This window comes from Morchella sextelata (assembly GCF_020137385.1).
Source record: "Morchella sextelata strain SCLS chromosome Unknown scls_1, whole genome shotgun sequence".
Lineage (NCBI taxonomy): Eukaryota > Fungi > Ascomycota > Pezizomycetes > Pezizales > Morchellaceae > Morchella > Morchella sextelata.
Window position 1 is genome coordinate 488,930 of NW_025408616.1, and position 12,886 is coordinate 501,815.

The following is a 12,886-nucleotide window of genomic DNA, read 5'->3' on the forward strand; positions in this document are numbered from 1 at the left end:
GCCCCAAACCCAACCGACCCACAAGGAAACAAAAAAGAAAGATGAAACAAAAAGAATTCGTACTCCCCGTCCTGTATAGCGCTGCGTAATCAAAGAAAGACAAAACACCATAAAACAATAAAAATTAAGGAAAAACACCGACACCCCCTTGATAAGGAAATATTCTATAGATAAAGTTGAGTAGTAGTAAAACATGACAAAAGAAATGGCGATGATGCTAATGATATGGTTACAAATGCTCCTGCTTGATCATGAGCGGCGGCGAATTTGAGGCATGTGAGTGCGCAGGACTTGAGTGGTCATCGTAGTAGTACTGGGTAGAGAAGAATGATGGATCTGGAGATTCTGAAACATTTGTTAGCTAAAATTCATGAGCAATCGAAAACCGGAGATATGATGCTTACCAGCAAGACCCGCGTAACTGAGCGAAAACGGGCTCATGGTCGTCTCGTCAAAGCACATTGAGCTTGACTTGGGAGTCATGTAGTCGCTGAGGTAGGTGGACGGGATCTTTGTCGACGGCAACGGAAGATATGACTGATCCGCGTTGCAAGTTGAATCCACGACCGAGGACATCGCAGGGGGTGATGAGTATGAAGAGTAGATGTACTGGCTATTTGATGAGTGGTAGTCCAGTGATGATTCACTCGACATGCCAGCTGCAGAAGGGTAGTAAGGCACCGGCGACGAAGATGAGTACGAATTTGAATTGTTGCTGCTGGCGGCACTCCTGTACTGAGTTGGGTATGCGGAGGAGGAAGAGGTAGTATACGAGCTCAAGGGCGGAAGGTAGACGCCTCTGTGATCGTGCTCGCTGTTGTCCATAAGACCTGTAAGTGGAGGAGACGACACCAGCGCCTGCTCAGCTGAGGACTCGCGGGTTGAGCGGCCATCTGTGTCTTCACCGTTGGGCGAGAGGGAGCGAGAAGCAGCTCTGCGCTCAAGGTCTTCGAGACGGCGCTTCAACTTCTTGCGGTAGTTGCGCTGAGCAATGCGGTTCTGTATCCGTCTGCGCTCAGCAAGATCTGAGATCTTTGTCCAGTCCTCATCCGGGTTTGTGCTTCCTCTGAACTCGGTCGTTGAGCTGGATGATACTCTTGAGGTCTGTCTGGCGGCGGTGGGGTACTGACTTGTGTCGACTGGTGCCATCGAGGACATTATGGGAGTGGAGTACGTATAGTGGTGGGCTTGATGGTTCATAGTGGGTGGTGAAATATGGGATTCTGAGATGCTGTTGTAGAAAGGCGTGATGATGAGATCTGTAGAAGTTGTTTCCCGACTATTGTCTATTGAAGAAACTTATGTGAGATTCGAGTTAAATGTTGGCGTCCTTATTCCTTTGACTTATATATCTCTCGGGGGCGACTCTGAGTGATATGGGATGATGCTGAGGGGATGAGTAGATGCTATGCTGCTAGTTGTAGTAGTAGTAAAGCTTGGACGGGAGGAATAATGAGATATAGCCAGACCAGAATGTGAGAAGGCCACAACTTAAGTACTCACGATTGCGATTTACCACACCTAGTCTAGCAAGTATGTAGCACACCCCTCCACACACCCCATCCACTCACACCCCCCATCCAATCCAATCCACACCTCTCGCTCTCCCCTTCTGCAGTCCAGCCTTACTCTCCCGATAGAACAAGCACAGAACATTCTTTGCGGATAGGAATTCCTCAATTTTGCCAAAGCACCGGGGTGGTGACACAGCCATGCACGTCGCCACATTTGGGCATCGACTGGCCAACCCTTGCTCCTGCTCCTGACCAAGCACCTTACATCCATTGTTTTTTAATTCATTTTTAGACCTTGGTTGGGGGGGGTGGTGGGGCGCCTTCCATTGGCTGAGGCTGCTGTGTTTATTTCGCTGCAGGCCACTGGAACTAGTCGCCGTAAGGCCAGGCGGGGGTGGCATCCCATTTCTGGAGCCTGGCGGAGTTAAACGGCTGCCATGTACGTTATGTTATGTAGGGATTGTTTGACCTTGGATGAGGAGGAAAATAGTAAACGTAGGAGGCTTTTACAGCCACACGCACGTAGGGCCGCCGGCCAGAGTATCTGATGTTGCTCGACAGGCCTACTCTACATACAGTAAGTGCTTGGGTATCTTACATAGAGTACTCCCTCACTTGCATTATTATTGACAGTTGGTACTATAATGACCGTGCACGGCCGTTACATAACTCGAAAAGGGACTTGCACATCTGCCCTATAATTCACAAAGCGTGAGTCGCGCTTGGATGACGATGGGCCCTGATTATTCATGGAGAAGGCGATCGGATTATCTCTGTAACTACCTGGTAGGTAGTTTACACCCCTAGTAGCCTTTCCGATACGGACTTAAGTTGAATTCAGCTAATAGCAGGAGCTGGATAAACACATTTCCTTTACGCGCGATTAATTGAGCGCAGAATTCATGAACCCACCTTTGCCCTACGGCTCTTAACTCCGTGATGGTGATGTCCATCACATTCATCATGGCAATCGTTAGGGGAAAGCGCTCCCGAAATAAACAATTGGTTTTACCTATTTTAAATTTCTACATCTGCATCTAGTCGTAGGGCAGATTCGAACAGAATTGCACACGAGAAGCAGTTATATGCCCAAGTGTAGAAAAAAAAAGTTTCTCCAGCATGGCCGCCCCTCCGTAAATAATTTTTAGGTTATGTGTCTGTATGTAGGTTAGGTTAGGTAGGGTCCTTTCTTTACTTAGACCCGAATTTGGTTTGGGTTAAGCATTGGATGAATTTGGATCCGATCAAGCGATGGTCTGGCGTTGCTGCTACGACTCGCACGAGTACTAGCAGCGATAAGAATAGTAACAGCCACCAGGCAACTTTGAGCGAGAGCGAGTGCGCCTCCCCCATGTCAAGCATGCATCGCCTGGGCAACACTTTCCACAACCACAACCACAACCACAACGTTGCAACCACAAGCACCATCACCACAAATACTACTGCTACAAAGAGGTGGAGAGAGTTGCCGGTTGCATTTGCATTGTCGATTAGTTGTATGCCCTATCATTTTAGGAAATATCAAACGAGGGTCCGAAAAATGCCTTGCAATAGAGTACCTACTTCCTATTATGTAGGTACGGTCTAGAGTCAGGGGATTGGGGGGTTGGAGGGGCTCGTTAATGATCCACGGCGGCTCAAATGGTGTAGCACGAGGAACCGGCGGAGAAACAGTTCATCGCAAGCATTAGGGAAACGCAAGAAGTGAATGTGGCACATGGAACGGGAACGCGATATTGACTTTGGAAAGCTGTTCTTTGTGTACCTATCTTCTCTCCTGGTAGAATTGGGCTCCCTCGCTCGTATGTCACTCTGTGTTGTTGATTCTGTGCTGCTCAATGTCTGTCTACTCAACTCACCATTAGACTTTGATACGTCTGCGTGGCCACGATGGTTTCTGTTTGACCACGCTGTATTTCCCCGTGTACCGTGTGTATCTCGAATTCGATCCTCCATCCCACAGGCGCCAGAGATCCAGAAGAGCCCTCCAATCCCGACGTCATTGCAAGCGATCTCGATTGCGGCGCAAACAATCTAGTTAATGCACCTACACACACCACACTCACTGCTTTACGCAAGAGAACCCATTGTCACGGCGAGCACCATCCTTGCCGGTCCTGAGGAATGACTGTTCTCCGATTTATCCAGCAACAGCAGCATTGCATAGGGCACAGCAGTTTGGTTGGAGTAACCAATTGACCAACCATGCGCCAGCCAACCAGCATCACCGCAACCACCGCTACCACCACACTCGGGCTATCAGCCTTATGTAGCGGGAAACATCCCCTGTCAAAATAAAGATATCACCCTTCAACCCAAATCGGAAGTGTAAGCACACTCGATCCATGGTGGCCCTTTGCCGAAAGGGCGGGGAAAAAAAGAGAAGTGAATTGTTTCTGCCCCTCCCGGAACCCCCGAGGGGGAGGGGGAGAGGGAGGAAGGGTCCTCTTTCATCAGAGCTACCCTACACATACCACTCCACTAGGCGAAGCGAGTTAGAGTACCCTGCGTGCTTGAATCTCAATGGAATTGATCGCCCACAGATATCATATATTCAAACTCAAAGGGAAGTTCCCAAGAGAGCAAGCTAACCTTTACAGCAGCCCTATCCTCGCATTTATTGCGTGCATGAGACCTCGAACTCGTATGGGGGGGAAACATTTCCACGATAGTCAAGCTTGAGCTGCTTGCTGGGGGGGAACAATCAGTTGGGCAGCACTCTAGTCTACAGTGTCAGGAATGGAATGCAATTAAAAAACTCCTGCACAAATAGATCGTGCCAGCATTCTTTTCCTCGCCCATAACTCTTTTCTTGACGGCAGTTTTTCGCTTTTGATCCCTAATCAGGTCGATAATGGAAATTGCCTTATTTTCTTTCGAACCTACTTTCCTACTCTAGCTTCATTCATTCTCTCTCGCTACGCCGAACCGGTACCGGTGGATATATGTAGCACCCTCAAACTAGATTCTGGCTACCCTGATGATTTATTGCGGACCGATCCGGCACAGCCTAATGAAAGAGGCACCATAGCATCGTGTGTTTCACGGAGGAATGCGACAACAACGTGCGTGTGGTACGGCGGGGGGAGGGGGAGAGTGGTGATCAAGCTCTCTCTCAAAAGAGCCGCCACGGAGGAGGCTCCGTATATCAATGCAGAAGATGCTCAAGGGTCTATCGCGCCGCATCTCTACATCTCCATGCCATGTTCCGGCCTACTCTACTTTCAGAGTGTACTTACATCCTGAGGCTCGCTTTACCAACAGTAACCACCCCAGAGTGGCTAGCGCGGACATGATTGAGACATCGTAAGGCAGTTGTGTGATGACAAAGAGGGCTGTACCTTTATATTTGTGCCCGTTTCGGGATAGCTGGTAGTACTAGCTGCCCCGAAATATCTTCATGTTCCTCTTCAGGGTTGGACCTGGCCCTGCATTTCCGGATGAACGTCACGAGGGAGTGGGATCGTTGACCGATATGATACCGTCTGTGCGCCCCATTGACGACGGTACTGTATCCGGGGGCGAAAGGAGATTAAGTTGTAGAGGCTTGTTTGGAGAACCTTCAGAGATTATTACGGTACGAGTGCTATTTTTTGCACTTGGGTTGTCGCTAACATTAAGTTCGTCCCGTATCTCCATGTAGCTAGAGAGATATCTACAGCCCTCGCTAAGGCCACACGCAAGGCTCGGTCGGTAGGGCATAAACTCTACAGCGTTGAAAGCTTATGCAGAGGAACCAGTATTCCCTCTTTCTTTGGTTACTACTCTACGGTAGTTATTGTTGCGGTCAATTACTCTACTCTACTCTACTCTACTCTACTCTACTCTACGTTTGCATTGGCAATTGATCACTACTACACACCCGCACGCGAGATTGGAGAGGGGAAAAAAACAGACGAGACATTATAATTATATATGTTATAGGAAACACGAACACTGCTCCTAAGTCAAGGAACAGGGATAATATGAGTGATGGGTTGTGATGCGAGTACGGTCGGGTAACGAAGGAACAAGCATAGAAAGGTACCGAGGGGTGTGGGGGCACCGGGTGCAACCACACTAGTATTAGGCTGTTGTGAGGGCACGCTTACTATTGGGTGTCTCACCCGGAACGGAATAGAAGCGGGGCATATGGCTGCAGGCCATTCTACTTAGGGAAGTAGCTCTAGGACAATAACATGATACAGCTCGGTTACTGGCAATTGCGGGGTTTATGGTTACGTGTCGGAATTAGAATGGAGGAACGGAACTATGCGGGGGCGCTTTTCTACTGGGGTTATCTTCGGGTTGATTATCTTATTCTATTATCGTTATCTCTTTAGTATTAGAAAGCGGGCCTTGGCATAGGTTCCAATATGTATAAATAGGGAGGGTTCTGCCTCGTCTTAGTGGCATCATCAGTCACTCAGCGAGCGGAATCCGGTTTACAATATTACAAGTTTAAAAGCTACAGAACTATCGCTTAGCATTGGCATTTCCCCAAACACTATATTGTACCTTATCCACTACGCTATTATTTTATCGATCGCATATTATCAACGTCCCGATAAGACAACTACTTGCTTAGACCAATACTTGAGAGTATTTTGTTTGTGGCGGATAGTCACCGTGCGCTCAAGTAAAAGAATAAGAAAGTAGTCTATTAGAAGGACTCTTTGATACCGTATGCATCCCCGAGTAGCGACAACAGCTATCAACAACTTTACTTGCACCACCTCTTTTGTCGTTCGCAGAGGCAGTGCTGAACACCTCTATTGCGGATACCTTGAGTACGCCGGGTTTTTTGCCGAAGCAGGTACTACTTGCACGTTCGAAGAACACGACCCGGAGATCCTCAACTATCCCGAACTCTTCCCCATCAAAGTCACCCTCCGTCAGCAATCCTACGGATTAGCTCACTCCGTCCCTTGGTTCGTCGCTCAACCCTGGTGCAGAAGGCAGCCACAGCTCAGAATCGAGCAACTTAGCGATGTCAAGGGGTCATCAGCAACAAATGGAGGAAGACTACAACATGGAGAGCTCGATCACCGTGAGAGATCGAGGTATAGTCGAGACCCAGGCGAGACAGCGCCACAGGAGGGATCTGGACATGCCGATCAGCGACCTCTTCAGATCGACTCAGCCGGCCGCATCCTATGGCCAACCCCGCTCCCGCAGGCAAGGGAACTACCGAGATTATTCCCCGTACAAAACGCCAATCAGGGAACGATCTTCTATTCCGAGGCCCTCGGTCCCCAGGGAAACGGACGAAGACGAGGATACGGATATGGACATAGAGGAACGCCGGATCGAGCACCCCTTTGGAGAAATCATCGGGCAAGAAATCGAACGGAGAGGAGCCCCAGTGGTTCAGCAACTGAGTCGCGGACTTGGAGACCTCACTGTGAGCGTCCAAGACCTGCCCGCAATCAGGGAAATTACTCGGCAGCACGCGGCGCAGCTTACCCGGCAGCACGAAGAACAGACCAAACTCATCCGCGAATTACAGATGAAGTTCAACCAGGACCAAGAAGAACGGGAGCGCCGAGAAGGGTATATCCTCGCGCAAGTGCGGGCAGAGACAGCCGCAACCACTACGAACCTCGGCCAAGTCTTGGAGCAGATCGTCACCACTACTAGGGCCCATCAACAGCGGCAGGAAGAGCAGGCCCAGCACATAACCATGCTGGCTGACTGGATTCAAAGACTGCCGAAAGATGGTCCAGCCCAAGTCCCAGAAGGCGTAGCAGCCACACTAGCACAATTGGAAAGGACCATGCAGCAGCAGGTCTCCTTGGTAGATGGGTTCTCTGGAACAAAGACGGCCTTAGAAGAAATGGTGGAGCAGATGAAGGAAACAGCCCGTAAAGCGGCTGCGGAAAAACCACTGGCCCCAGAAACAGGTGGCGGCGGATCAGGCCCACCTCCCCAACCACCTCCCCAACAACCAGTCGTCCCTCCAGCTGGCTCCGAATCCAGTGAAGGCCTCGAAGACCAAAGCCAACAAGGGAAGCAAGGAGGTCAAGGAGCACAAGGGGGAGGTAACGGGAATGGCAATAAGGGAGGTAACGCCCCGGAAGCACCCGGATCATCCCCATCGGATTCCTCAGACTCGGAAGGCGAACGCCGCAAGCGGCTGGAACGGAAAAAACGAAGACAGGAAAGGAGGCGCCAACGAGAGCAAGAACTTTCGTACCCCCCTCGCGCCACCGTAGGCGATGCACCCAAAAAGGCCAACATTCCCTTCTCTGGAAGAGCCGATCAAGACGTAAGACTCTGGATCGACCAGATGGAGATTCTAATCAGTCTCCAGAAAAAGGTCCAATGGGATGACGGCACCAAGATTATGTGGGCATCCCTCGAGTTTACCGGTAGTGCGGCGAACTTTTGGCGGAACTTTACGGAGAGGTTGGCTGTGGATAGAAGCATCGGAACCTGGGAACGGTTCAAACAGGAACTTCGCACCCAATATGGCAATCGTACGAGTCAGGAACAGGCTAAGCAGAAGATGGACAAGCTCCGTCAAACTGGCCCAATCGACGACTACATTAACGAGATGCAGAACCTGGAATGGGATGCACGAGTTGGACCAGTTGTCATGAGGTCCATGATCCTAACAGGAATAAACTCCTCGCTGGAACAGAGGCTCTCTAACGCGATTGAGGAGCCTGAAGATTTCGTGGACTGGTTAGCCTGGGTACGAAAAGTTGGACGTAAGGACCACGAGGTGAAGGCTCGGAAGGAAATCCTGCGAGGTAAAGACACTGTGAAACCTCGCGAGGAGAAAACGGAACGGCGGAAATCGCGCAACAACGCAAATCCCCGGAAAACTTTTCCCGCATCAGCCAACAACTCCAAGACCTCGGATGACTTAGGTGTTACCAAGGAAGAGAAGGAGAAATGGCAAAAGGAAGGAAAGTGTTTCCGTTGTGGTAGAGATAACCACTTCGTAAAGGATTGCGTGGCGACGAGCAAGGTCAGGTTAACGAACCTGAAGAGAAAAGAATATCCTTCCGGGAGAAAGGACCACGGAAGGGAGGGTGATAAGAAACGAAAGTTGGGGCCACAAAATGAGGTATTTAGGGCAAGGATTACGAATTTGGAGGACTAAATTGATTGGGTATTTCTATTTATGCGGTGTTTTATTCTATGTTGTATTACGGCTTTTCTATTCTGTTTTGGAAGGAAGACTTTTCGAAGGGATCGGGTTATGTTATGTTCTATCGGTTTTGTTATTTTGCGCAATCTAAATTCTCTCTACACACATTTCGAGAAGCGGGGTCACATTCCGAAAACGCCTGGTGCATAAGTGTTGTACTATGATTTGATCAACGCTCGAATTTTCTATATAAACTCCCTCGCCCCGCGCTCGGAACAAGAACTATCAACATCAACCCACTCATACCCAAGAACAATCTACCTTACCCTACACTTTCAAAACATACGAACATGTCTTCATACAATCAAGAAACCCGCCTTGAGATTGAGATCTCTTGGAACCACCCCGCAACTAGTACCCAACATGCAGAAACAGTCAACGCACTCCTAGACAGCGGAACAGAGGACTGGGTTATGTCCTGGAACTGTGTCCACCGTCTCAAGATCCCAACTCAACCTCGACCCAAGCCCCTCATCATCAGACAGGCTGACGGTACCCCTATGCCTAACTCCGGCACTTACATCACCCAATCTCTTACCCTCCGTGTCGGCAACCATCTAGACAGAGACATCGTCTGTGAGGTTGGCTCATTCGCAGGAGAAGACCTCGTCATACCACATCGATGGCTCAAGGAGCATCAACCTACCATACATTGGGGACAGAACAAGGTCACCTTCGACAACATCAATTGTCAAGTGAAGGGATGCTTCAGGACCATGTATGATATATACGAAGAAGACCCAGAAGAGCTAGTCATCAGGCTGTTGAGGTCGTCACCCGAGACACAGATGATGATCGAGCAACACCCCTTCTGGGCAAGGGCATTGGTAGGCGAGACTCTCGCTAGTGCTATACCGATGGAGTACCAGGACTTCGTCGACGTCTTCTCTAAGGAGGGAGCAGATCGACTACCTGATCACTCTGAATGGGATCACACCATTCCCCTTATGGAAGGAAAGCAGCCCCCATGGGGACCGATCTATGCGCTCTCCCCAGTGGAACAAAAGGCACTCCGAGAGTACTTGGACGAAATGCTAGCCTCTGGCAAAATAGTCCCCTCCACCAGTCCGGCAGCAGCACCGATCCTGTTCGTGAAGAAAGCCAATGGAAAACTGAGGTTATGCGTAGACTTTCGTGGCTTAAATGCTATCACGGTCAAGAATCGCTACCCCCTTCCACTCATGACAGAGTTGGCCGATTCGACGAAAGGAGCAGAGTTCTTCACTAAGATCGACCTGAAAAATGGCTATAACTTGATTAGGATTGCTGCTGGCGAGGAATGGAAAACAGCTTTCAGAACGAAGTACGGCCACTTTGAATATAGGGTAATGCCCTTCGGTTTAACCAACGCACCGGCGTCGTTCCAGGTCATGGTCAATACCATATTCAAGGATCTTTTAGATCAAGGCGTAGTAGTCTACTTGGATGATATTCTAATATATTCAAAGACTAAGGAAGAGCATACGACTCTTGTGAGGAAGATATTGGGGCGACTGCAACAAAACCATCTATACGGGAACCTCGAGAAAACGGAATGGTACAAACAGGAGGTAGAATTCTTGGGATTTGTACTATCAGGGAAAGGGAACCAGGTTTCGCCTAAGAAGGTGAAGGCAATCACGGAATGGTTACCACCCACTAAGGTCAAGGAACTCCAATGTTTCCTCGGATTCGCCAACTTCCTACGACGGTTCATCCACAGGTACTCCGAAGTTTGCCGACCAATGACCGATCTCCTGAAGAAAGGTTCCGTATGGCGATGGAGCAGTGAACAGCAAAGTGCTTTCGACGAACTCAAGGAGAGATTTACGTCTGCCCCAATACTACGACACTATGACGAACACCGTGAAGCGATCATAGAAACTGACGCGAGTGACTGGGCAGAGGCCGCGGTACTCTCTCAGGTGTTCGAGGACGGTATTCTACACCCGGTAGCTTACCACTCTCGCAAGTTCAACGAGGCAGAGGTAAACTACGAGATCTATGACAAGGAGATGCTCGCTATAGTTTCTGCCCTCTTGACTTGGAGACATTGGCTGGAAGGAACGGACATTCCTATCCAGATACATTCGGATCATCAGAACCTACAGTACTTCACAACGACCAAGAAGTTGTCAAGAAGACAAGCCAGGTGGGCCGAAAAGATAGCACCTTTTCGCTTCAGGATTCATTACCGACCAGGCGAAAAGAATGGCAAGCCAGATGCACTCACAAGGCGCCCAGAGTTCGCTATGGAAGGGGGAGTAATGCGTGAACAACCCGTAAAACAGTTGCTCAGCGCAGAACAATTTGTCAGAAAATCACGGACCAGTGTAGAAACTGGCCCTGAAATCATTGGCAACCCCGAAGAAGGATGGATTCCGTTGGATCAGTGGTACGACATACCAGGTACTGAGCTGCCTCAGCCACTACAAGACTGGTATGAACAGGACAGACAATGGGTTCGGAGAGTGTTCCTGGATGAACCTCTCCCTGATGCAAACCTTGAAGTCTTCGGGACAGAGGAAGCTGATGCCGTAATAACGGAGCTTGCCACTGAGTGGACCCCGGGATCGAATGAGGCCACCCACGATGGTCGTTGGGTAGTGCCAGGATACGCGGTCAGACAAGTCATCGAGGATCATCATGACAGACCCGTAGCAGGGCATCTAGGAAGGGATAAAACCCTTGAGTTGATCGATAGGAACTACTGGTGGCCAGGAATGTCCACGGATGTAGCCAACTTCGTCAAGACTTGCGACGTGTGCCAGAGAGCCAAGCAACGTCGGAGACACTTGTCACTCCCTCAACCCCTAGAGTTAGCCACCACACCTTGGACTGATATCTCAATGGATTTCGTAGTAGAAATGCCAAAGGAGAAATCAGGATTCCGTAACGTATTGGTGGTCGTGGACCGTTTTACGAAAATGGCTCACTTCATTCCAATGACGGGAATCAACGCGGAACAGACCGCTAACGCCTTTGTCAAGGACATTTGGCGCTTTCACGGACTTCCTAGGAGCATTGTCTCTGACAGAGGAACCCAGTTCGTGTCGGCATTCTGGGCTGCGATCACAGAACGACTAGGGATTCGTAGGAGACTCTCGACCTCGTTCCACCCACAGACGGATGGACAAACAGAAAAGACCAACCAGCACCTCGAATCCTACATCCGGGCCTATACCGCAGGAACAGGGAAGAAATGGAAGGACCTACTACCGATCTGCGAGTACGCATATAACAATGCAAAGCACTCGTCAACTGGACAGTCACCGTTCTATTGCAACTATGGTTTCCACCCACGAACAGACTGGCCAACGGACGCGAAAATCGGACAGCTGGATGATAAGGGAAACACCTACCTGGAAGACCTTCTCCTAGCCCACGAGTCAGCGAGAGACACGCTGCAAAAGACTTTTGACAGGATGGCGTCAAGGCCAGGGCCAGCAGTTCAGCGGTTCACAATCGGTCAAAAGGTCTTGCTGGATACTCGGAACCTCGGTGGTTACAATAAATGGTCGGACAAGTTTACAGGCCCCTTCGAGGTTGCCGCGGCTGTAGGAAATAGGGCTTATAGATTGAATCTTCCGGCAGAATGGAAGGTTCATGACGTATTCCACGAGATGTTGCTGAGACCTTATCGAGAGGACCCCAACCCGGGCAGGCAGCAGAATACACGAAAACGACTAGCAACACCCGACCCTCAAGAGGCACTCTTAGATGAGAACTTCAAACCGGTCACCAACACTCGGCCCCATACGCGGAGCCAAGGGCCCGTCACCAACTCGAGACGACCTCTGAAACGACAGCGGACTAGGGAAGACTAGCTCGATACCTTTCCTACTCTATGACTTTTCCCAAAGGGTTTTTATCATAGAGAGGTTTTAACGGTCGAGGGCGACGTCTAGGAAGGGGGAGTAGTGTTATAGGAAACACGAACACTGCTCCTAAGTCAAGGAACAGGGATAATATGAGTGATGGGTTGTGATGCGAGTACGGTCGGGTAACGAAGGAACAAGCATAGAAAGGTACCGAGGGGTGTGGGGGCACCGGGTGCAACCACACTAGTATTAGGCTGTTGTGAGGGCACGCTTACTATTGGGTGTCTCACCCGGAACGGAATAGAAGCGGGGCATATGGCTGCAGGCCATTCTACTTAGGGAAGTAGCTCTAGGACAATAACATGATACAGCTCGGTTACTGGCAATTGCGGGGTTTATGGTTACGTGTCGGAATTAGAATGGAGGAACGGAAC

General features: G+C 49.8%; 3 protein-coding genes across 3 annotated transcripts; 2 read left to right on the top strand and 1 right to left on the bottom strand.

Moving 5' to 3' along the window:
- Positions 1 to 229: 229 nt before the first annotated feature.
- H6S33_000125 (uncharacterized protein) lies at positions 230 to 1,200 on the bottom strand (the record flags this gene model as incomplete). Its single annotated transcript, XM_044831468.1, has 2 exons — positions 230 to 345; positions 405 to 1,200. 2 exons carry the CDS (start codon positions 1,198 to 1,200, stop codon positions 230 to 232), a joined length of 912 nt encoding a protein of 303 aa, XP_044699684.1.
- Positions 1,201 to 6,483: 5,283 nt separating this feature from the next.
- Positions 6,484 to 8,604, top strand: H6S33_000126 (uncharacterized protein; the record flags this gene model as incomplete). Its single annotated transcript, XM_044831469.1, has 1 exon — positions 6,484 to 8,604. The coding sequence occupies one exon, from the start codon at positions 6,484 to 6,486 to the stop codon at positions 8,602 to 8,604; it is 2,121 nt and encodes a 706-aa protein (XP_044699685.1).
- A 338-nt stretch (positions 8,605 to 8,942) lies between these two features.
- H6S33_000127 (uncharacterized protein) lies at positions 8,943 to 12,458 on the top strand (the record flags this gene model as incomplete). The annotated part of the gene is made up of 1 exon (XM_044831470.1): positions 8,943 to 12,458. One exon carries the CDS (start codon positions 8,943 to 8,945, stop codon positions 12,456 to 12,458), a length of 3,516 nt encoding a protein of 1,171 aa, XP_044699686.1.
- Between the last annotated feature and the right edge of the window lie 428 nt (positions 12,459 to 12,886).